General features: G+C 47.6%; 2 protein-coding genes and 1 long non-coding RNA gene across 13 annotated transcripts in view; 1 reads left to right on the top strand and 2 right to left on the bottom strand.

Moving 5' to 3' along the window:
• Nucleotides 1–3223, bottom strand: part of ints3 (integrator complex subunit 3) — a 25720-nt gene extending 22497 nt beyond the window's left edge. The window contains exons 1-3 of one of the 2 annotated variants that reach the window (XM_056582598.1): nucleotides 2912–3223; nucleotides 890–973; nucleotides 367–450 (exon numbers count right to left, since the gene is read on the bottom strand). In XM_056582598.1, the coding sequence (XP_056438573.1) occupies nucleotides 367–450; nucleotides 890–973; nucleotides 2912–2995 (252 nt within the window). In that variant the 5' untranslated portion in view covers nucleotides 2996–3223. The remainder of the gene's footprint in view (nucleotides 1–366; nucleotides 451–889; nucleotides 974–2911) is intronic. The other variant, XM_056582599.1, reaches the window with a different exon arrangement.
• Nucleotides 3224–4207: 984 nt separating this feature from the next.
• On the bottom strand, nucleotides 4208–11921 carry LOC130375659 (uncharacterized). 10 transcript variants are annotated; one of them, XR_008893879.1, is made up of 9 exons: nucleotides 11817–11921; nucleotides 6810–10244; nucleotides 6440–6581; nucleotides 6029–6161; nucleotides 5794–5874; nucleotides 5628–5706; nucleotides 5443–5521; nucleotides 5022–5132; nucleotides 4208–4804 (listed from the first exon to the last, which is right to left on the bottom strand). It is a non-coding gene; the product is annotated as an uncharacterized LOC130375659 (long non-coding RNA). The 10 variants fall into 10 exon arrangements; XR_008893875.1 differs by having other exon boundaries at nucleotides 5624–5706; nucleotides 6480–6581; XR_008893876.1 differs by having other exon boundaries at nucleotides 5443–5554; nucleotides 6480–6581.
• A 1309-nt stretch (nucleotides 11922–13230) lies between these two features.
• The window catches only part of rims2b (regulating synaptic membrane exocytosis 2b), a 28271-nt gene continuing 16501 nt past the window's right edge, over nucleotides 13231–25000 (top strand). Inside the window, exons 1-9 of the mRNA XM_056583384.1 lie at nucleotides 13231–13253; nucleotides 16994–17133; nucleotides 17238–17456; nucleotides 19504–19568; nucleotides 20044–20163; nucleotides 20752–20851; nucleotides 22766–22889; nucleotides 22996–23042; nucleotides 23753–23769. Of these exons, the coding sequence (XP_056439359.1) occupies nucleotides 13231–13253; nucleotides 16994–17133; nucleotides 17238–17456; nucleotides 19504–19568; nucleotides 20044–20163; nucleotides 20752–20851; nucleotides 22766–22889; nucleotides 22996–23042; nucleotides 23753–23769 (855 nt within the window). The remainder of the gene's footprint in view (nucleotides 13254–16993; nucleotides 17134–17237; nucleotides 17457–19503; nucleotides 19569–20043; nucleotides 20164–20751; nucleotides 20852–22765; nucleotides 22890–22995; nucleotides 23043–23752; nucleotides 23770–25000) is intronic.

Here is a 25000-nt window from a genome sequence, read left to right as displayed (position 1 = left end):
CTACGCCCGCCCATAGAACTGGATAGAGCCCCATGGAGCTGGATAGAGCCCCATAGAGCCCCTTAGAGCCTCATAGAGCCCCATAGAGCTGGATAGAGCCTCATAGAGCTGGATAGAGCCCCATAGAGCTGGATAGAGCTTGAAGGGCCCGATAGAGCTTGATAGAGCCCCATAGAGCTCGATAGAGCCCCATAGAGCCACATAGAGCTGGATAGAGCCACATAGAGCTGGATAGAGCCCCATAGAGCTGGATAGAGCCCCATAGAGCTGGATAGAGCCCCATAGAGCCCCATACAGCCTGATCGTGCCGTAGCCCTACAGGACCAGGGGTAGCCCCTTTAGGACCAGCTGGGGTGGGGGTCTTACCCTCTGGGCCTGGCTGGGGTCGGTGAGGACCAGACAGAAGAGGCCCAGACACACGTCCTCATGCTGCTGCTGGCCTTTACACACCTGGGAGGAGAGAGAGCACAGCGACACGTGGATATACGAGCACGCATGCTCCGGAACCAAAATTTTAAACAGAAAGAAAAAATATGAAAAACGCTAAGCTATAGTCAACATGCTAACATACTTACATTAGCAGTAGCTTAGCATTGCAACCTTCCTACATTAGCAGTAGATTAGTATCCCAAGAATCTTACATTAGCAGTAGCTAAGCAGTGTGACATATTTTAATTAGCAGTAGCTTAACAATCCTTCATAGCTTAGCATTGCAATAGTCCTATGTTAGCGGTAGCTTAGCAGTGCAATAATCCTACATTAGCAGTAGCTTAGCAGTGCAATAGTCCTACATTAGCAGTCGCTTTGCAGTGCAATAGTCCTACATTAGCAGTAGACTTGCAGCGCAATAGTCCTACATTAGCAGTAGCTTAGCAGTGTAAAGTCTTACGTTAGCGGTGAGCGCGTCGTTGGCTTCTCTCTCCGACAGCCCGTTGGTCAGCGACTGGACGATTCCAACACATCTCTCCAACTTCTACACACAAGGGACACAAAAACACTTTAATATGGTTGAATATATCATCATACAATATGAGATATACAAGAAAAGACCATCAGCAGCCATGTAGTCTCAGGCCTGGAGGTGAGCTACATGGCACACATTCTGGCCCTCCCACACGCTTGCGCCCAGAAGACCAGGTCCCAAAACAACCCCGGAACTGGGGCTGATATTCAAGCAACGTTTCACAGAGTTAACCTTTCTGAAGAGGATGTGGACTTCCTGAGATTCCTGTGGTGGCCTGGGGGTGAGGCAGGTCTTTCTCCTGCAGAATGCCGTACGACTGCGCACCTTGTTGGGCCTGTGTCGTCAACCTGCTCCGCTTACTACGCTGAAGATAACCGAAAACTATTTAGCCATGAAGTGATCGACCCAATCTTGAAAAACTTCTATGTCGATGGCTTAAAGTCTGTATCTACAGAACAATACGCCATTCTGCTCATCACAGAACTCACAGCTGCTTGTTCAAGAGGTTCCCAACTCTACAAACAGCCGTCAGGCACATGCCTCCATTCCCAAAGAAGAGCGATCTAAAGAGTGGAAGGAGCTCACCCTGGACGGAGAGATGGACTCCTAACCCAAAGAGCGCCTGGGGACCAAGGGTGAGAGGCACACGACCCCCTTCTCCCCCTTGTTTTGAAGGGGTACGGGGAAGGGGTAGGGGGTAGGGGTAAGGGGTAAGGGGTCTATTGTCGTTTCATTGTCGCTTTAACGATAGGAAAGGCCAGAGTGTCACCCCTAAAGAAGACAACAGCTCCCAGGACGGAGCTCGAGGCTGCCGGCCGGCAGACCGAGCCGGCCCCCGGCAACACAAGAGGCCTTCCCACCCCGGGGGCTGGACGAAACGTCCACGCAGTGTATGGGGAGACAGAGGATATAAACTCCTGATTTTGCTTAATGAGGGTCTTATTTTTGTAACAAAGTGATAAAATGACAGATTACTATTTTGACAATCAAAAAAGACAACCGTGTGTGTGTACATAAATGTGCAATTAACTGAAGGAAAATGCAGTCACCATATATTATACTGTTATAATATGATGAGTGAGGCTGATATGCTGTTGATGCATCATTTGCATCCTTCATAAATGTTTTTTATATATTATATATGTTCTGTGCTGTCTTTATGGACCTTCCTGTGTTTTGAATAAAAAGTTGATATACTAGTACATCAATATATTACTATGGTGATTCGCTAGTATAGCAGAATATGATGGTGAAATACAATGGTCTATCAGTATAGTGATACTACTATACTTTTCCCCTCATAATACAAACTGTTTTAGTAACATTGTAATACTGTATTGCTTAGAATCAATGACAGATCATATCTTTTGATAAAGATGTGTTCTACACTTAATTGCCCCAAGCTCAATATTGGTGAGTTCATCACCATGAAATACAATCACATAATACTTGTATTAAACTAACAGGGCATTTAGTACAGGGAGAGGTCTGAACGTCCTCTTAGTCACCATGTACACATGTGACTAAATATAAACAAGAAATATTAAGAAATATAACGTGACTAGCTATAACACAACGTCTACCAACCTGTCATATAACAACAACAACAACACGTTAGCTTGGCACGCTACAGTGAGCATCCGTATTGGGTGGTAAGGACCACAAGCTATTGGCTACATGCTAGAAAGTCATAGCATATAGCAACTAGCCTGTAGCCTCAGCAACTGATTAGACCACAGTCTTGTGTAGATAGCTAGAGGTGCAGCTAGCTAGAGGGTTAGCTCGGACCCGATGTGTTTCAACGGGGGATGCTAAATGCTACGTGTGAAGCTACATGCTAGGCTGGTGGTTCCAGGAGGTTGTGTTGTGTTGACCCGACTGTAAAGAAAGGGCTCACGTTGAGATATTGAGCCCCTCTTCCGCGGGGGGTTCTAACCGTTCTCCTACCTCCTCCAGCTCGTCCTTGGCGTCCAGGGAGGTGGACACCAGCAGCCGACCCTGCGGCTTCGCCTTGGCCGATGAAGGCTCCATGTCGTCCCGCCCCGCGGAGCGCCGAGCCCCAGTACTCTGGAGGGTCGCGGGGTCCTAGCTCCGCCTCACCATCTGGCTGCTGTCCCGCCTGCTCTCTGGGGCTCCCGTGGGCTTTGGGGAAGTCTCTTAAATCGATTTAATAATACTGTTCAACTATATTATGATGGAACAATCTGCTGCTGCTCTGGCGTCCAAGGAACACAAACAGACTTCCGGTGAGATCCGCGGTACACCGGAATAAGGGCGGTGCTTCTTCCAGTGATATGACCAATTGGATTCTGTCAACGTTAGTCTGAAGTGACCAATCACCCGCCTTATTATGAGAGTGACGTGGCCAATCGCCTTACTTTGATATTTAAGTAACGCCCCTAGCCCCATACTTTGAGGTCCTGGCGCATTACTCCTATAATGTCTTGCTGCGGCTTGTAGGACATGGACATCCAACGTCCAAGTACTGTCACGTGATTCCACTTGCCACCCCCACAGACGTCACGGGCTAATAACTTAATTGTGATTGCAAAAACATTCATTTGGGAAATTAGTTTTATAATGGGACCACTCCTTAAGCCAGAGGTGTTTCTAGGTTTCTTAGACATCCGGGGCTTTTACTTTTATTTATTTTTTTAACCCAAAAATTATATTCGTGGCTAATTAAACACAGGGTCTGAGATTAGGATGTCTGGGTTCAGGGTCTGCGTTCAGGGCCTAATCGACCAGGTAAACACGCGTCCTGCCGTCCTCCTCCGAGCTCAATACATTCATGATCCAAAATCTGACCGCAGCTGACCTCAGAGCTGGTGAACTGGGCTTTTATTTCCTTCACTTCATATGTTTCGACCAAACCTGTTGCTTGAGGCAGAGTTATTTGCAGACAAACTAGACCAGCCCATGAACATTTTAAAATGTAAATACAGACATTCCTGTATAATTAAGGTGCATGACAGCTCCCTCAGCTGGACAACAGTCTCACACCAAACCTCATTTTCCGTTTGAACCAACGTAGCTATAGTACATTGATGTGAGACGGGTTGGTGGATTGAACGTGTTGTAGTAGCAGAGAATGGCCTGCGGGGCAGTATGTACATTGTTTAATACAGGAATAGGCTTGAATTTAGTAGTTATATGGAGGTTTCATATTTTTACAAAATGGATTATGTGAACATTGCAAAATAACAATCATGTATATTAAATGTATTGCAGGAGTTTAGCTTGACATTAACCAAGTTAAAGGACAATTAAATGAACCGCAACAAACATGTAGAAGTCAATGTGGGATTTTAATATATAAACAAAAACACTTGACAGAAGTTTAATACAATTTTAAAGGAAAGCAGAGGAAAACATTTTCCCAAATGAATATTTTCGAAATGTCACCACCATTCCGAAAGCAAGTGAAGAGGTTTGTGTAAAAGCAGTCCTCCCTGACCAGCTCTGTCCCTGACTCTAAACCCTGACTCTCAACCCTAACGCTAAACCCTCTGAGGGCAGGAAGACGCGCCTTCAGTGTAAAGGTTCGAACCACAGAGAAGGAAGAAAAGAGGAAGCAGTAGAGAGTAGTGAAGTTAGTGACAGATGAGAGGGAAAGGCGTGTGGAAGCACACGGTTACATGTGGGGTCAAGAAGATCACTCCCACTGGAGGTCATTGATCCATCAGCCTCAGACTGCTGAGCTCAGCAGGTCTTCTGGAGGACGAGGCTCAGATGAACTGAGGAGACGGGACCAGCAGGATGTCATGATCAGGGCGGGTTTAGCTCAGGTGTGTCTGCCCCCGACCAAACAGGATCAGGTGAGGTTCAGCTCAGGTGTATCTGCCCGGACCAAACAAGGACATTGATTAGGTTCGATATTCAAAAGATGCAACATTATCTGAACCAAAGATAAGTCCTTAAGGAGCAGGCAGGCTTTAGGGCGCCTTGCTCAAGGACGCATCACTGTATTCTGAGGACTTGAACCCGGCACCATTGATTTGAGAGTTGAACCCCAACCCCCTACCTAGTCCACTATGTCGAGATAATGCAAACTTACGAGGAATCCTTGATGGTAGAGTCCTGGTGGTCCTCAGGATTTGCCTTCCAGATGTACGGCTTCTCCATCAGTCCTCCAGATTCCTGGTCTGGTTACAAACGTAATTGGTCTCTAATGTAAGGTAACAAACACAGTAGTAGTTTGTCTCCAATATCAGGTAACAAACACAGTAGTAGTTGGGCTCTAATGCAAGGTAACAAACACAGGAGTAGTTTGCTCTAATATCAGGTAACAAACACAGTAGTAGTTTCTCTCTAATGTAAGGTCACAAACACAGGAATAGTTGGGCTCTAATGGCGCGTAACAAAGTAGCAGCTGTAGTTTGTCTGGTAAACAACCACAATAGTATGCCGTAACTTGTACTGGACAAACTAATCCTGCGTTACAACAAGTCCACTCTGTTTATTTTAGGCAAACTTACGAGGATCCTGGTTGGTGGAGTGATGTCGTCCCCCAGAGTCTTGGCTCCTCCATCAGCTCTCCTCAGCCAGAGTCCTGGTCTGGAACAAACAGCACGAGTCTGGCTCTAAAGTCTGGTAGCAAACATGTAGTTTGTCTTATTTTTAAGCCCTTTATTTCCAGTTTGTTTGGTTAATACATACTTACAATCCTTGTTGGTAGAGTGATGGTCATCCTCCAGATTCACGGCTCCCCTACCAGCTCGCCTCCGCTCCAGAAACACGTTCTAGTAAGAAAACACAGCGGTAGTTGGTTAATGCATGTCAAAGTAACAGCTGTATTTTGCCAAGCATGTAAGTAAATACAAACTTACGAGGAATCCTTGTTGGGCGATTCCTAATCGTCCTCCAGCGTGTCAGCTCCTCCAGCAGCACTCCTCAGACAGAGTCCTGGTCTGGAACAAACAGCGGAAGTCTTGCTTCAACATGTGGTAAAACAGATGTAGTCGTCTGGTATATATGGTACAAACGCCGGTAGTTTGTGGTAGCAGTATTCTACGGTAAGTGGCAGTGAGTGTGATGATCACTTCAGAGCCAGGCTCCATCTACCCAACGACAGGAATCCTCCACCAGGCAGGGCCTCCATCAGTTCCTCCACCAGCCCAGGGCCTTCAGCACGGCTCCTCCATCAGCTCTTTCAGCACAGCTCCTCCATCAGCTCCTTCAGCCATGGATTCCTGGTCTGGTTACAAACAGTTGGTCTCAGCAGTAAATCACCTGGGGACGCAACACACCCCACCTCCTGCATCTGAGGTTCACTTGTAAAATGGAAGACAAATTTAAACACTTAAATTAGACAACGTCTGCAGATTGTCACGTTCAGCAATTCATCCACTACGGTCGTAGCAGCACTAGTAACATTAATGGCCCATATGACTCTTGCATAACCCCCGTATGAATTAACTCACGGCTTGGCACAGACTTAAAGTCATAAGATGATCAAAACCAGACCTAAACTACCGTGGATTTTAGTGTTTCAGATGAGCTTGGTGATGGTTACCCTCTGGTCCGGTGCTGCAGGCCCCTGGTCTCCAGCCTCAGTCTCCGGTCCATCCTGGCACCACAAGCCTCCGGTCCCCAGCCTCTCAGCCTCGCCTCTCAGCTACAGCAGCAGGGTTACATCAGCATTTGCCCAACAATAAACTTATTTGACTCATCCAAAACCGAGTTACACAATTAATTGAACTATTATATTATAACTCAAGGCCAGAAAAGACTCGAGACCAGACATGAGCATTGGGAATGAAGAGCAGTCCACAAGTTTAAAGAAGTGGTTCAGGCAATGCATTGAAACTGACCTGAGAAGACTCTACTCACACAGAGCACTGACCTGTTCTGGAGGACTTCTGACAGGAGGTGGAGGTCTGGCTCTGGGTGAGGAGGTGGAGGTCTGGCTCTGGGTGAGGAGGTGGAGGTCTGGCACTGGGTGAGGAGGTAGACACCTTGGGACAAACTACATGTTACCTTTTTAACCTTGTACAGTTCTAGAGTATCTTCTACTGTAACATGTGGGAATGACGGCCATTAATTTAGCTTTGATATTATCCAGTTGGTAACTCGGCACCAAAGTCGATGTTTAACGTCATTCCATTGGGTAGGGTTTAACTTCTGTGGCAATTAATGACAGCAGATATTTAGAACGTACAAAAGCTGAAGTAACAAAGAACACCTAGCAGTATCGATATTAAATCAAATATACTCAGCCATATTCAGGTGCTGGGTTCCGTTGAAGAAATGTCAAATTATCTTCCACCTTGAAATGATTTTCAGCCATCCCTGATGTCAAAAATGGGCCCGCAAGTAGAACGCTGTTTTGTACGCAGTGAGAGTCCCGCAACGTCATCGTGGTTAAAAGTACGGCGCAACCATCGGAAATTATCAACATATTTTAGTACTTTAGTTGTTTAAGGAGCGTTACAACGTTCTATGCTAACCATTGGGACTAAATCAAGTGACCGCACTCAGAACCTTCCACGGCGGGAAGCACAAACCGTCCGACTGGAATCCGAACATTCCGGCCGGAACCAACCAAAGAAAACAGAACCAGCACCTCACCTTGAGCTGAACGGAGGAAGATCCTGAAGTCCAGCGATGGTCTTCATTAAAACACAGCCAACAGACTTACCTTGAGGAGATCTGTTTGTTGCTGTTGGTCATTAATACTATTCAGTGTACCTTTACATTATTATGCACCCAGTGTGTACAAGTTATCACTCAAAACCATACGAAGAACCAAACTACCATGTACGTCCCACAACAACTTTAAACCTAAAATCCGGGAATCATTCAATACAAAACCGTGTCTACATTTTACAATTATCTAGATTATTCAGGGTACAAAGCATACAGAGCAAATCTAAACGTTGAGCTCACAGAGAGCCGACCATAGCCCTGCAACGTCACCCTGACCGCCTCATCACCAACAGCAAATCATGCCAGCCAGCCAAACCATGTACAGCTCCAGTGAGAAGTGGGCATCTGAGTGAAAGGACTGCCCATAATAAAAGCCCAATTCCTGAACTATCCAACCATCTTCATGGCTTAAAGATTTACAGACTTTACATTCCATCTTGTTCTAATCACCTTAGTCTGCTCCCTCGTTACTTATAAAACTCTACATCTCCATCACTAGAGTGTTGCATCCTACTCATGGGGGTGTGGTCTGAGTGAGCAGAGATGCATGCTGGGATACAGTGCTGTCTGAAGTCTTCAGTTCCATAGACACGCCCCTCAGGAGAAACCAAGTGTTTGAGAATCTGTCGTGACATCAGTTACATGAGCTGGAATATCCTTCAAGATGGCGCCAGGATTCTCAGAGGAGAAAGGCCAGGAGGAAGATGTGTGGGTTCTTCCCCTCAGCCAGTGGAACACAACAACGGTCTTCATCAGAGCACCATGGAACACTTTGAAACATTCTCCCCTTTACACCTTGAAGCCCCAGTGAAGGTTTCCTTACCACCTCAGCTGAAGAGCACAACTTCAGCTCGAAGAGCGCACTAGCTGGAGTTCCCGGATTGGTTCTGATTTAAGGGAACCAATCATTCAGCTAGTCCTGTCCGAAACAATTACAGTTCAGCCTGAGAAGACGTGCAACTGAGAGCAAGACAAGATCCACAGGGCTCTCCATCAATCCAGCCAGGTAGGAAGAGCCGTCTCATTACAGGTCTGAAGGTCATCTTGAACATCCATTGAGGTTCCTTTCCAACTTCAGAGTCCTTGTGGAATGCCTTTAGGTGTCCATCCTCCATTGATCCTGATTGGTGTAGTCCTAGTTTGAAGTCGCTGATCTGAACACGCCGCTTGCATCCTTTTACACTTGATTTGGATACTCTCCTTCCTGCCCAGTGTGTTGGATACTCTCCTTCCTGCCCAGTGTGTTGGATCTCGCTCCGGAGCGTCGTTCAGGGCTCATCATGTCTCCTGGAGGCCTCAAGTAAACGTGTGGCCGTCCATCAGGTATGACTTAGTTGACCATTCCAATATCCCAAGCCAATCACACAGACCCCCGTATGAACATTATCAGTGTCAAAGTAAGCCGGACACACACACATAGAACCCAGGACAGGCACGTAGAACCCCATGCCAGGTGTGAGTGGGAGACACACGCACGCACACACACAGTAGAACCCTAGCGATACTCAAAAATCTTCCATCTCATGTCAAACCCAAACACACACACACACACACACACACACACCACTGAGCCATAAAAGGCCAAACAATCATGCAGGGTAAAAACCTCATAGCAAATAACCTTCCAACACCCCCCCGCCCCCAGCTCTCCTGCCAGGGCACCCATAACTGAACAACCAATGTCTCCAGAGACGTGAATTATGTACAACATTCTTCAGTGGCGTCCCACATTGGTGATGGATTATGCTTGGCGTCTCCAAAATGTGTTCCAGGTTGATTCAACATCTCTGAAGTCATGTGTTTGTAGTCCAGTGGTTTAGTGATTGAGGGGCCTTCACAGATGTAAACGGTGCAGCTTTAGTCAGCCTGAGGACAGGAAGGAGATCATCTGTTCAGAAGACCACCCAGTGGAGGGGGGTGGCTCTTGAGGAGCAGGATCCATATGGGGATGGCCCCAAATAAGACCTTCTTGGAAATGAAACTGTTCCTGAGTAGTCACGGTGCCTGGAGGGGACTGTTGAATGCGTTCCATGGTTCTCTGTGTCAGACTGAAGTTGTGTTTTAGTCGTTGAGATGAGGAGCCCCCTCATCTCCCCCTGGTGTTTCTCCTTCTGAATCCCTGTCTCCATCTTTAAGAACATTCCAGTCCATGTAACTGACGACACGACAGTTTCTCAAACACTCGGTTTCCCCTGAGGGGGCGTGTCTACAGACCTGTAGACTTTAGACAGCTCTGTATCCCAGTATGCACCTCTGCTCACTCAGACCACAGCCTCGTCAGTAGAGCAACACTCATGTGATGACGATGCAGAGCTCAGGACAGTAAAGTGAAAGAAGACTGAAGACATCAGAACCCAACCCATTACTCCAGCTTACAACAATAACTTGGAGCCTGTAACCATTTTAACAAATCATTAAAACCAACATAAACCAAACACCTAAGTAACCCATGAACCAATAAAACATCCTCACTACTCAGAACAACCGTCAGTTAACGGGTTAACTCACCAGGAAGCCAAAATACATCAATGTGCCCAAGAGTAATGAGAAATTAATGACTTACGGTTTGCAGTTATGCTTCATGGTTAAGTTGGGATACTCACAGAACTGCAGTTAAATATCCATGATAGACCTTTGAAGGAAGGAACAGTTCACTCATGGTCCAAATTTCAAATGAGTTAAACCACCACAATCCCAGATTTCCTTCACACATTATCAGTGATTTATATTCCACACAGTGGAGGCTTCTTCATTGAGGAAAGGGAGGAAGATCCTCCTTAACATTGTTAAGAATAAAAATATATAGATTGCCAAGACTACTGAAATGAATTAATGCCCTTAAATATGACTACTTTAATGCCTTTGAATATATAATGTTCGTTTCCCTGGGTAAAGGGACATTAGCACCCCCTATCGCCTTTTGACAATTACTTCATTTCAATGGGAGAGAGGAGGAAAGTCCTCCTCTGAGTGGGTGTGACCTTACAGGCGTCTGATTCGCGCAAAAATCTAGTCGCGCTGCGCTATGAACCAATAAGCAGGATCCCTGGCTGGTGAGCAGTGTTGCCAGATTGGGCAGACTTCCCCAATTGGGCTACTTTTAGCCACGTTAGGCTGGGAAAATTATCATTGGGCGGGATATTTGCCCAATCTGGCAACGCTGTCGATAACAAACCCGCTCTGCCTGCATTGCCGCTCATGAGACGCAAAGCAGGTGAAATCATCTGAAGGATAACGAAATTCTAACATTTGCGAATATAGTATACAATGGAAACAGAGGACATTGTTCATGTTTAATTACACAAAGCATTCCATTCATTGAGTTACAGTGCAAAGTTAGCGACCAAAGAAAAAGGTAGACCACTTCGCAAAATCGAGATCACCAAAAGTAATGGCAACGTCAGTGTTGTGGGTGCTACATGGTTTGCTAGGTACTCATGGCTTACTGGTAGCATTGCTAGCAATCGACTGTATTGCTGGCCCGGTTTACTAATGAATAATGGCAAATCTCCAGCGTGGGCTGTTCATGGTTTCCCTGATGTGAAAAATCTTGATAGGGCAACAAAAAGCCACGACTATGGTCAAGTAAACGTTGCTGCTATGCGACTTTCCTTGCTAGGCACCACCATGCCTATAGATCAGGTTGAATCTAGAATAATGTTCTCCGTTACTCGGACCCTTCTGTTTGATATTGTGGAAAGGGTGAATGATTCAGAGCATGATGCATTTTAAATGGCATCACTTTGTCAGTCTTTTCTTAAAACAATTGTTACTGAAAATAAACATAGCTAAATTACAACCAATAACTTCAGTCATTGAGGGCAAAAATAGGCCCAGATTTTTTAAATTACTTTTACAAATCAAGAGTAGGCCTGATTTGACCAATGGGCTTTGCATCCTTTCCTACTGTCCTTGTTGACCATTTCAAAGACATGCTGCCTACCAGCTTTCAAATTACAGTGATGCCACTGGTGGCTTTGTATCAAATTTATTCACATAACTATCCCTCCATACTATTTTGTAGTTCACCAACACCCTGAAACAACTTGAGTCTCACATTCTTATGCCACCATGCACCAACAGTGCAAGCAGGCCAATGGCAACCAAGCGCACGGTCCTTCCTCCCTCACTTTAAAAACTACCAGCCGCCACTGATTCAACATACAAGTCACGTCAGTTGTGCTTTGCACACAATTCTACTCACATCAGGTTCAGATGAGATGCTCCTCTTTACTTCAAAAAGTCTTTAACCTGTGAAACTGGAAGAGATGTTAAATAAGTCACAACAGAGCAAAACAGTACACAAACAAATGTCTGGTTCCCTTTTAAGTGAAACACACCAGATAAAACCAATTAACTAATTAAGAAAACCACCTGGCAGGCGAGCTGCGGCAGGTGAGCTAATGAGTAAAACTCAATGCAGGTTTGGTGCCCTGTGGTCTTCTTGGTAACAGTGAAAAGCTATTTGAGCTCTGTGTTCGATCTTAAATGACCTCCCTCATTTTAATTAAAGGGATGAGTCTGATTTGACTGATTTAGATTCAAACAGAAGAAGTCTTCATTCAATTCACCTTACTGTGAGCGCGAGTGAGTGTGTGTGTGTGTGTGTGGCTGTGTGTGTGTGTGTGTGTCCGGGGCTTAAACCAGAGTGAAAATGAAAATGCTGCACGCCAAATGTATGTGTATGCTTTATTGTGCATGCAAACCTTTTCATAATGCTTTTTCTAAATAAACGAAATACGTGGTTTATTATAGCTTTAAATAGCTACCTGACTGCTATGCTATCCCCAAATGTCTAAAGTTCCATTCAAGTTATTGCAAATGAATACAAGTGAGGCAGACCTTACACTGTGGTAACCCGGTGCTCGGTTGGGCCGGGTTCCACGGACAAAACACGCTTGGCATTGGGGTTTTAGCCATTGCAGGCATTTATTTAACAATCAACTTAAACAATCAAACCATGAAGGAGACGCGGTCTCTAGGGCCTCCGTGGGCCTCTAGGGCCTCCGTGGGTCTCTAGGGCCTCCGTGGGCCTCTAGGCTCTCTCGCTGCCACGAGCACTTCCTTCCTGCTCCCGTGCCGTGCTGTGCTGTCCTGGACCTCCTTTTAAGGCCACGTTTATACATAGCAGGGTATTTATAGAAACGAATATTTCCCCCCCTCCGTTTTCAAAAATAACATTGTGCACACAACATCGTTTTCAAAAAAGTTGTTGTTTACATCAAAACGGATAAATATGCCGTTGGGACATTATAACTATGCCAAACCTATGGGCGGCAGTGTAGGGAGAAGGATAAAGCCATGCAAGCCAATCAGAATCCTCAGAATCAACAACAACGAATAACACGAGCGTCTTCCTGTAACAAACAAACTGTAAACATAGGGCGCTCATATGACGTTAAGCATTTCCTGGCGCATAATGTGACGTTTCAGAACCTAAAACCCCGTTTCTACCCGTTGACACGACAACACATAACCGGCGTTTTCAGAAATCTCCACTTTGGCCGGAGTTTTTAGAAATGATCGTTTTCTGTGACAAAAACTGCGTTTTCGTGTAAATGAGAGGCCAAACCGTGTGAAAATATCTGCGTTTTCCCTTCGTGTAAACGGGGCCTAAGATGGCTCCCCTGCCACCGGCCAGGTGTCCACCAATCACCCTGATTGGGGAGGCGAAAGGGATGCTCTCCGTCGCCGGCTGGTGGGTGGGGGTGGTATACCCCATCCTTCACGGTCCCTCGGGCCCGTCCAGGCCGAGGTTTACGTGGCGGGATGCCACAACACATATACACACACACACACACACACACACACACACACACACACACACACACACACACACACACACACACACACACACACACACACACACACACACACACACACCCACACACACACACACACACACACACACACACACACACACACACATGCGCACAGATCTGTCTGGGGATGGGATAGGTTAATACACTTGCCAAGATCATATTCGGGGCTAATTAAATAACATCCAAGGCTTTATCCCCGAATAAAACAGCATAGGGACGCCACTGCCTTAAGCTAACATATTTATCCACGATAGCAGACACTTTAAATAATAGTTATAATTACATGCAACTTATTTCAAATTTCAAATAGTATACTAGATACATACAAATATATATAAAGGAATATATACGAAAATGAAATGGCTAAAGTTAATGCAAAATTATGATGTAGTCGAGTACAAACAGTCTACTCTCATTGCAGTCTTTGGAAGTTAATTCTGACTGATATACTGTTATCTTCCACAGCATGACATAACACATCTCAGGAAGTGGTGGTGCTCCACTTTGTTGGAGAATCTACATACTGAAGGGTATAGTTCTTCTGAAGCAGATGTGCTGTGAATTCCAATATTAACACAACCGTTACAATGACCTACAAAAACTATTTGTGTGTGTGTGTGTGTGTGTGTGTGTGTGTGTGTGTTTGCGGTCATTGCAGACGGTTTGCTCATTTCACGGAGGAGGGCAGAGAGATGGCAAGAGGAACTCTACCACCTCTTCGGTATCCCGAGGAAGTGTCCAAAATGGAGGAGCCATATTTGTCTTTTCTTTATTTTTTTATTGGTTTGTTTGAAGAGAAGAGCAGAAAATAAAATTGATAATAATGGATACCAATTCCAAGAAACATATTATTTTAATCTATATGAAATCATATATTTATGGTTATTAAGCACACAATCTACACCACAAGAAAATAAAAATGCAGACGTTTTTTGCAAAGCAAACCATTTCTGTTCTCTTTCTTCATTTGTCACGTGAAGTCGTTTTTTATACTTTTCCATCATTGCCAGTACGTTGTTTTTTTTATTATATCAATATTAATTTAAACAAAAATAAATAAATATAAAGAGAAAAGTCGACTCTCTCTAGCTTTCAATTCAATCCTTTTATTTGTTAGTTTTGATCCGACTGTACATTACTTTGAAAGGATGAACCTGAGTTTTGTGATTTAGACCTCACTTGACCTCCCTCCCAGAGGTCCACGGTGCCACTGGGCTGCTGACGGCGTTACCCGCATACATTTTTTTCCTTTGGCGGCCCTCAGTCAAATTTTGGGTTCCTAAATTGGTCCTCAGCTGTCAAATCTTTGAGAACCCCTGTTGTAGACCAGCTTCGGAAAACTGTAGTTCCACCATAGAAACGCTAGAGGTCAGCAATACTCCCCGTCGCGCAATGACGTCGGTTAGGAAAAGTGGAGTCGAATTCATTTTAAACAGCGCTGTCTTTTCCTATGTTTGAAAGGAAGCACATCTTCATCTCTCCTTGACCCGATGACGTTTTCCACAAAGGTTAAGTAAAGGACAGGAGATTTGACTATTCGTAGAGGAATAGGGACACAGCTAAGGAGTCTCACCACGTCCGCCATCTTGTCGTCACGTGAGAGCACTTGGACGTTGGATGTCCATGTTCTACAGGCTGCAGCGGGACCTTACTCCATTGTTAGCGGAATTGTGATTGAGTGATTATTGCAAAATCTTTGATTGCTTTATTTACTCTCCAAGGACAATTTGATGAGGCATATTATTCGCCCCCCATCGGCGAATCGCTTCCAAACTTTCTATAGAACTGCTGGACCGGGAAACATGTCTGAGAAACCTACCTGTCACCTGTCAGTGGCTGAGATTGGGCGTTTCCCCTTTAGAATAATAACAATCATATCCAGTACCAGTGTTGGGAGGAACGCGTTACAAAAGTAATGCATTACTGTAATCCATTACTTTTTGCCGTAACGCAGTAATGTAAGGCATTACACAACAGTGCAGCATTTTAATTCTTCAACACCTACAGAGTTTGTTATGTACGATCATTCAGAAAAACCATGTTGTTTCCCATAGACATTTAACCGATGGAACCAGGAGCCTCGGAGGCGGGACTTATTCTTCAGAGGTCTATTTTGTTTTCTCTACAGCCTTTAACTGAACAATTGCACAATAAACCGTCAAACTCTTAGCATGAAAAATGATCATTTAAATCCATATGTGTAATAAAAAGACTGGGACCAGTCATTATGCAATACCACATTGCCTCCTACTGTGTAATGAGCTGCATTGAGTACAAGAAGATCTATTGAGAACACCAAATCCATCCATCTGTTGTTTTGATTAAAGTAATCCAAAAGTAATGTAAAAGTAGTGGAATGTCAAAGACAGTAACATTGTAATGCTGCTAATTACTTTGAAATGACTCAATTTAAATAAACAATAAATAAATAATGCTTTGCTCCTTTAAGTAACTTGCCCAACACTGTCCAGTACACGTAGGCTACAGAAGGTATCCGTAGATAAAGGTGAATCCCTAATAATATCAGGTTTAGCATTGTTAATAATATTGAGGTGAGGAGGAGGGAGGAGAGGCAGAGGCTCCAGGCTGTAATCAGATAATCATCCTGATCTGAAGGTTTAAGAATCTAAATATACACACACACACACACACACACACGCAGTTAAACACACACAGACACAGACACAGACACACACACACACACACACACACACACACACACACACACACACACACACACACACACACACACACACACACACACACACACACACACAGGCATATATGCATGCACAAAAAAAAACCACACTCACTCAGATAAACAGAAGCCCTAGTAACAATTGGACATATCTTTTTGGTTCTTTGTATGATGTCATATCCTGAAAGGGGCGGAGCCGAACTGTCTATGATGTGACATGTCATCAGAACGATTATCCATAACGCCCATCTGACCGCCAGCAGCTGGGTATGTGTGTGTGTGTGTGTGTGTGTGTGTGCGTCACCGTGTGTTGCTGTGTGTTATTATGTGTTACTGTGTGTGTGTGTGTGTGTGTGTGTGTGTGTGTGTGTGTGTGTGTGTGTGTGTGTGTGTGTGTGTGTGTGTGTGTCACTGTGTGTTATTGTGTGTCACTGCGTGTTATTGTGTGTTACTGTGTGTTATTGTGTGTTACTGTGTGTGTGTGAGTGCGTGTGTGTGTGTGTGTGTGTATCTGACTTTATTATTTTTCTGTTCTGTTTGCTTCGTTGACAGGCAGGGCTGAGCATCACTCGGTTGCCAGGGTTACAGAGCAGCAGAGCCTACTCCGCCTAGCCCCTCCGTCAGCCCCACCCCTCAGCCCCTCTTTCTCCTCCACCCTCCCCCCTCCCACTCCTCCCCCCTCCCCCCTCAGCCCCTCCCACTCCTCCCCCCTCAGCCCCTCCTTCTCCTCCACCCTCCCCCCTCAGCCCCTCCTTCTCCTCCACCCTCCCCCCTCCCACTCCTCCCCCCTCCCCCCTCAGCCCCTCCCACTCCTCCCCCCTCCCACTCCTCCCCCCTCCCCCCCTTTCCTCCACCCTCTAGGTGCCTCCGTCGCCGTTGCCAGGAGCAGTTCCAGGCGTGTTACCGGGGTGACCCCGGCCTGGCCCTGCCCCCGCCCCCCGGGGAGCGGGCACTCGCGCAGGAGGGGGGCTTATGCGTCCGGAGGATCGTCATAGCAACATGTGGCTGGCCAACCCGGCGCGGGGGCAGGGTAAGGAGTTGAACCCCAGACCTCTGTCGTCACGGCGCTGCCTTGCTCTCGGGCTCACCCTGCCTTGGGTTTCAGTCGCAGGCCTCCGCCAGGTGGGTTCGCGCCTCAGCTCGCCGGAGCAGTCTTATCACAGCGCCGCCTCCCAGCAACAACTCAGCCCAAGCCACGCCCCCTGGAGGAATTCAGCCAATGAGACATCGAGGTACAGCCATGTGATGGCCACGCTGCAGGGGATTGGTGGTTACAGCCGCTCGGAGGAGGAGCTCAGCTACGCCGGCTATGAGGGCTACGACCGTAAGTCTTGCATGTCAACCATAACCATAACCCCTAACCCTAACCCTAACACCAAACCATAACCATAACCCCTAACCCTAACCCTAACCCAAAACCAAAACCTTAAACCTTAACCCCAACCCCAAACCCAAACCCCTAACCCCCAACCCAAACCCAAAACCCTAAACCCTAACCCCAACCCCAAACCCATAACCCCAAACCCAAAACCAAAACCCTAACCCCAACCCAAAACCCCTAACCCTAACCCTAACCCAAAACCAAAACCTTAAACCTTAACCCCAACCCCTAACCATAACCCCTAACCCCAAACCCAAACCCAAAACCCTAACCCTAACCCCAACCCAAAACCCCTAACCCCTAACCCTAACCCAAAACCAAAACCTTAAACCTTAACCCCAACCCCAAACCTCAAACCCCTAACCCTCACCCCAAACCCCAACCCCTAACGCTGACCCCTAACCCTAACCCCAAAACCCCTAACCCCAACCCTACACCCCAAACCCCTAAACTACACCAGCAAACCCTAACCCACAACAGCTGTGAGGAGTATGACTGTAAGTGCCTCCATACTAACATGCTAACCAGTAACATCATCCTAGCCCTGGCCCAGTACCACAACCCCTAACCTAACCTAACCATAGAGGGTAACCTGGTGAAGCCGTCTACTCTGGCCCCTGGCCAGCCAGTTTGATCCCTCAACAGCCTAGTTACCATCACTTAACTTAACTCCTCGACGTCAGAAGCCAACCCGTCAGAGATTACACCCTTGTGATTGGTTCAGAGATCTCGTAGCTCCTCCCACCGACAGTGAGTGGGGGTCAGGGGGCGAGTTGGGCTTCAGACTGAAGGCTGAGGACCCGAAGGAGGACTGCATGTCTCTCCCAGGAGGGCCGCCGATGGCTCGGGCTGCCCGAGGGCTTTAGACCGATAAAGCTGCTGCTGCCCTGAGCCTCTCGGTCCGTCTAATGGGATTAAGAAGAAGACTCCTGGATTAATGAACACAGGCACCTACTGGAGCAACAAGAGAGATAGCCCTACTGCTAGCTACTAGGGAGATAGCCCTACTGCTAGATAGAGAGATAGCCATACTGGAGCAACAAGAGAGATAGCCCTACTGAAGCTACTAGGGAGATAGCCCTACTGCTAGATAGAGAGATAGCCATACTGGAGCAACAAGAGAGATAGCCCTACTGAAGCAACAAGAGAGATAGCCCTACTGAAGCAACAAGAGAGATAGCCCTACTGAAGCTACTAGAGAGATAGCCCTACTGAAGCTAGTAGAAAGATAGACCTAGAGGAGAGTTGAGGATCTAGAGGAGATCTGAGGACCTAGAGGAGAACTGAGGAGATCCGAGGACCTAGAGGAATCCTTCGATGTGTCTACAAGTCTCTCCATCGTTGCCACTATCAGCTATTAACCCAAAAGCTCAGAAGCCAGAAGCTAACTATTCACCGTTCGTTTGAAGCTCAAGTTTGACAACAAGCTCAGCATCCATCTGCTGATACAGGTGCTAGTGAACTAGTGTCTTGAGTAGCTAGTACCTATAGACAGGTCTTTAGTAGCTAGTACCTGCAGACAGGTATTTAGTAGCTGATATCTACAGAATGGTGTGTAGTAGCTAGAACCTACAGACAGGTATTTAGTAGCTGGTACCTACAGACAGGTATTTAGTAGCTGGTATCTACAGACAGGTATTAAGTAGCTAGCACCTACAGACAGGTATTTAGTAGCTAGCCCACACAGCTCAGACTCGTTCTGATTCTGCTGTCGATGGGCTATTTAGCTCACATTCCTATCCCTTGTTTAAAAGATAATGAGGGTTAGCTTTAGAACTCATTTGTTAGAAATGCCATAGTAATCCTATGTTAAAGATGATTATATTAAGGTATTAGGTGTGAGATGAAGAAATCAATTGCTCCTGGCATGCTTAGCTAACATTTTGCCTTGCTAGCATGGTTTGTTTACACCCTGTACTGCTAGCATGCTAAGCTAACATCAAGGACATGACTGCATCTAATTTCCTGATGCGTGTCGCCTGGTAACTAGGTAACATGGAAGGCCATTGGTTGGACCAAGGCTCGTGGCACAGCGAGACTCCGCCCACGTCTACGGTACGACCTGACGGGCAGAAGATCTTTATATATATATATAAATATATGTGTGTACATATATACAAAGCATGTATATTATAAATAATCCACAGCTACATCATATACCATATATATCACACTGTTATAAATATAACTTGGGTTTGTAACATTTCATTATAAATTACGCTTAGTGTGCAGTTTGACTTATACTGGTCATAACTTACTGCTGCCTATCAGTCCCTAGGGGCGGGGTTAGACCACAGGGCCTATCAGTCCCTAGGGGCGGGGCTAGACCACAGAGCCTATCAGTCTCTAGGCGCGGGGCTAGACCACAGGGCCTATCAGTCCCTAGGGGCGGGGCTAGACCACAGGGCCTATCAGTCCCTAGGGGCGGGGCTAGACCACAGGGCCTATCAGTCCCTAGGGGCGGGGCTTGACCACAGGGCCTCATCTGATTGGTCCCCTCATCACATGTTTGTTTCCGTCACTCTGCCAGCACGCGGTCACATGGCAGCCGTCCAAAGATGGGGAGCGTCTGATTGGTCGGATTCTGCTCAACAAGAGGATGAAGGATGGCAGCATCGCGGACGACACCGGAGCCCTGCTGGGACTCAAGGTACGAGGTTGGGTTAGTGCCAGGGTCAGGGCTAGGGTTATAGGGTTAGGGTTAGGGTTAGGAGCCCTGCTGGGACTCAAGGTACGAGGTTGGGTTAGGGCCAGGGTCAGGGCTAGGGTTATAGGGTTAGGGTTAGGGTTAGGAGCCCTGCTGGGACTCAAGGTACGAGGTTGGGTTAGAGTCAGGGTCAGGGCTAGCGTTATAGGGTTAGGTTTTAGGGTTAGGGTTAGGTTTTAGGGTTGGAGTAATAGGGTTAGGGGTAGGTTATAGGGTCAGGTTATAGGGTCAGCGTTAGGTTATACTGTTAGGGGTAGGTTATAGGGTCAGGGTTAGGGGTAGGCTATAGGGTCAGGGTTAGGGGTAGGCTATAGGGTATTAACAGACTGTTTCGTCTTCAGGTTGTGGTTAGGGTTAGGGTTAAGGTTATGTTATAGGGTTTGGGTCAGGGTTAGGTTATAGGATCAGGGTTGGAGTTAAGTTATAGGGTCAGGGGTAGGTTTTAGGGTCAGGGTTGGGGTATGATTATAGGGTTAGGGTTAGGTTATAGGGTTAGGTTTTAGGGTATTAACAGGCTGTTGTGGCATGCAGGTTGTGGGGGGCAGAATGACGGAGTCCGGGCGACTCTGTGCCTTCATCACCAAGGTGAAGAGAGGAGGGCTAGCAGACACAGTAGGGCACCTCCGCCCAGGTAACCACACACACACACGCACACACAGACACGCACGCACGCACGCACGCACGCACACACAGACACACACACGCATATCAATCACACCGTGTGGAAACACGTGTGAACCTTTTGCCAACGTGTGAACCGGGTTAATATGAAATAAATCGGCGCTGGATGAGCTGTTAGATCAGGAGGCAGAAAGGGGGAACGCTGAAGTTCAAACTGAGGTCTTGCGTGTCGCCGTCTGAAACAACCTGAAGACATCAAATGGCCTGAGAGCTATTATCAGGTGCTGTGGTCCACCGCTAGGGGACAGGTGACGCTAAAGGGCCGATTATGGTCCAACGTCACCCAACGCAAGGACCACGATGACGCCTCGACGCAGTCGTGAACCTGTTTTGGTTCTGCGTCGGGTTTTAGTGAGCGGCCAATCACAGCCCTTGCGGCTGCGTCGCCTCGATGGAAGGCGGAAAAGGCGGAGGCGCACGTCGTTCTCTTGCAGTGAACGCAAGGAGGGTCCGCAAGGACGTAACAGGTCCCTAAGCCCCTCACGTTGCGTCAACGTGGGACCATAATCATCCCTTAATGATCAGTGCTGTTGTCCACCACTAGGGGGCAGGTGACACTAATGATCAGTGCTGTGGTCCACCACTAGGGGGCAGGTGACACTAATGATCAGTGCTGTGGTCCACCACTAGGGGGCAGGTGACACTAATGATCTGTGCTGTGGTCCACCACTAGGGGGCAGGTGGGACTAATGATCAGTGCTGTGGTCCACCACTAGGGGGCAGGTGACACTAATGATCTGTGCTGTGGTCCACCACTAGGGGTCAGGTGACACTAATGATCAGTGCTGTGGTCCACCACTAGGGGTCAGGTGGGACTAATGATCAGTGCTGTGGTCCACCACTAGGGGGCAGGTGGGACTAATGATCAGTGCTGTAGTCCACCACTAGGGGGCAGGTGACACTCATGATCAGTGCTGTGGTTCACCACTAGGGGGCAGGTGGGACTAATGATCAGTGCTGTGGTCCACCACTAGGGGGCAGGTGACACTAATGATCTGTGCTGTGGTCCACCACTAGGGGTCAGGTGACACTAATGATCTGTGCTGTGGTCCACCACTAGGGGTCAGGTGACACTAATGATCAGTGCTGTGGTCCACCACTAGGGGTCAGGTGGGACTAATGATCAGTGCTGTGGTCCACCACTAGGGGGCAGGTGAAGCTAATGATCAGTGCTGTGGTCCACCACTAGGGGGCAGGTGGGACTAATGATCAGTGCTGTGGTCCACCACTAGGGGGCAGGTGACACTAATGATCAGTGCTGTGGTCCACCACTAGGGGGCAGGTGGGACTAATGATCAGTGCTGTGGTCCACCACTAGGGGGCAGGTGGGACTAATGATCAGTTATGTGGTCCACCACTAGGGGGCAGGTGACACTAATGATCAGTGCTGTGGTCCACCACTAGGGGGTAGGTGGGACTAATGATCAGTGCTGTGGTCCACCACTAGGGGGCAGGTGAAACTAATGATCAGTGCTGTGGTCCACCACTAGGGGGCAGGTGGGACTAATGATCAGTGCTGTGGTCCACCACTAGGGGGCAGGTGAAACTAATGATCTGTGCTGTGGTCCACCACTAGGGGCAGGTGGGACTAATGATCAGTGCTGTGGTCCACCACTAGGGGGCAGGTGACACTCATGATCAGTGCTGTTGTCCACCACTAGGGGGCAGGTGACACTAATGATCAGTGCTGTTGTCCACCACTAGGGGGCAGGTGACACTAATGATCAGTGCTGTGGTCCACCAGGTGACCAGGGTTAGGGTTAGGGTTAGGGTTGGACCAATGCTCCGTGCTGTGGTCCACCAGGTGACCAGGGTTAGGGTTAGGGTTAGGGTTGGACCAATGCTCCGTGCTGTGGTTCACCAGGTGACCAGGTGTTGGAGTGGAACGGGAGGCCCCTGCAGGGAGCCACCTTCAAGGAGGTCTACAACATCATCCTGGAGTCTAAAACTCAGCCGCAGATAGAGCTGCTGGTGTCCCGAGCTCTCAGGTCCGTCCCCCTAACCCTAACTCTAACCGTAACCCCTAACCCTAACCCTAACCCCTAGTAGCTAGTGATGAGTTCTGACGCTAACCTGTTGTTGTTGTGTTTCCAGTGACTCTGCCCAGATGTCAGACAACTCACCCACACACATGGACCCAGGTGAGTCTCATGGGTTAGTCACCTGACCGACTGTTAGGGTTAGTCACCTGACCGACTGTTAGGGTTAGTCACCTGACAGACTGTTAGGGTTAGTCACCTGACCGACTGTTAGGGTTAGTCACCTGACCGACTGATAGGGTTAGTCACCTGACCGACTGATAGGGTTAGTCACCTGACTGACTGTTAGGGTAAGTCACCTGACTGACTGTTTTGTGAGGCTACCTTTACATAAATTGACATGAAGGCCCTGATACAGTACACACCCTGTCACAAGGTCAAATCTCAAACTGGGTTTGTGTGTGTGTGTGTGTGTGTGTGTGTGTGTGTGTGTGTGTGTGTGTGTCTGTAGGTTATTTTGACCCCCAGAAGCCCCCCTTGCGAGGCGTCCAGTCGGGCCTCTCGGTGAGTATAACTGGGGTCCCCCTCTAGGGGTAGTTAGTGTGACGGGGAGGAGAGGTCGTGACCTCTCCTCCCCGTCAGGTTCACCATCAACAGTGGGAACACCTCAACGGAGAGTCATGGACCCACAGCAGTCTACCTCAAACACATGAGCACACTCCATATCAAACACGATCTGTGTGTGTGTGTTTACGCGTGCGTGCGTAAATGCATAAATGTTTGTGTGTGTGTGTGTGTGTGTGCATGCGTGCGTGCCTGTGTGCGTGTGTGTGTGTGTGTGTGTCTACAGGGCTCCTCTGGCTGGACCTCAGCGGTTCCTAGAGTTCAGGTAACAGATGAAGACCTTCCCTATCGCACCTCCTTGCCTCACTCCCTCCATCTCTCCATCCATCAGACTATAGACCATCCACACACTATATATGTACAGGGACATATATATACACACACTATATATGTAGAGGGACACATATGCATATACACACACTATATATGTACAGGGACACATATATACACACACTATATATGTAGAGGGACACGTGTGCATATACACACACTATATATGTAGAGGGACACGTATGCATATACACACACTATATATGTGCAGGGACACATATATACACACACTATATATGTAGAGGGACACATATACATATGCATATACACACACTATATATGTACAGGGACACATATACATATCAACCCGGTATCGCGCGATTTCGTGCTCATGCGCACAAACGTTAATCTGTGCGCATCGTGGCCCAGATCACGATTGTCCGACTTTTTTACTGCTGCACAGAACGAAATGTAAACCAATGCATTCTGAATGGGAGCGTTCTCCGACAATTAGGGTTAGGGTTAGGGAGGTGGTAGGGATGGGGTTAGGGTTAGGGAGGAGGTAGGTAGGGTTAGGGAGGTGGTAGGGTTAGGGTTAGGGTTAGGGAGGAGGTAGGGATGGGGTTAGGGTTAGGGTTAGGGAGGTGGTAGGGATGGGGTTAGGGTTAGGGAGGAGGTAGGTAGGGTTAGGGAGGTGGTAGGGTTAGGGTTAGGGTTAGGGAGGTGGTAGGGATGGGGTTAGGGTTAGGGAGGTGGTTAGGGTTAGGGTTAGGGTTAGGGTTAGGGAGGTGGTAGGGATGGGGGTAGGGTTAGGGAGGAGGTAGGTAGGGTTAGGGAGGTGGTAGGGATGGGGTTAGGGTTAGGGAGGAGGTAGGGTTAGGGTTAGGGTTAGGGAGGTGGTAGGGATGGGGTTAGGGTTAGGGAGGAGGTAGGTAGGGTTAGGGAGGTGGTAGGGTTAGGGTTAGGGTTAGGGAGGTGGTAGGGATGGGGTAGGGTTAGGGAGGAGGTAGGGTTAGGGTTAGGGTTAGGGAGGTGGTAGGGATGGGGTAGGGTTAGGGAGGAGGTAGGGTTAGGGTTAGGGTTAGGGAGGTGGTAGGGTTAGGGTTAGGGTTAGGGTTAGGGAGGTGGTAGGGATGGGGTTAGGGTTAGGGAGGAGGTAGGTAGGGTTAGGGAGGTGGTAGGGTTAGGGTTAGGGTTAGGGAGGTGGTAGGGATGGGGTAGGGTTA

The sequence above is a fragment of the Gadus chalcogrammus genome, chromosome 22 (genome assembly GCF_026213295.1).
Source record: "Gadus chalcogrammus isolate NIFS_2021 chromosome 22, NIFS_Gcha_1.0, whole genome shotgun sequence".
Classification (NCBI taxonomy): domain Eukaryota; kingdom Metazoa; phylum Chordata; class Actinopteri; order Gadiformes; family Gadidae; genus Gadus; species Gadus chalcogrammus.
This window is presented reverse-complemented; position numbering and strand designations above follow the sequence as displayed.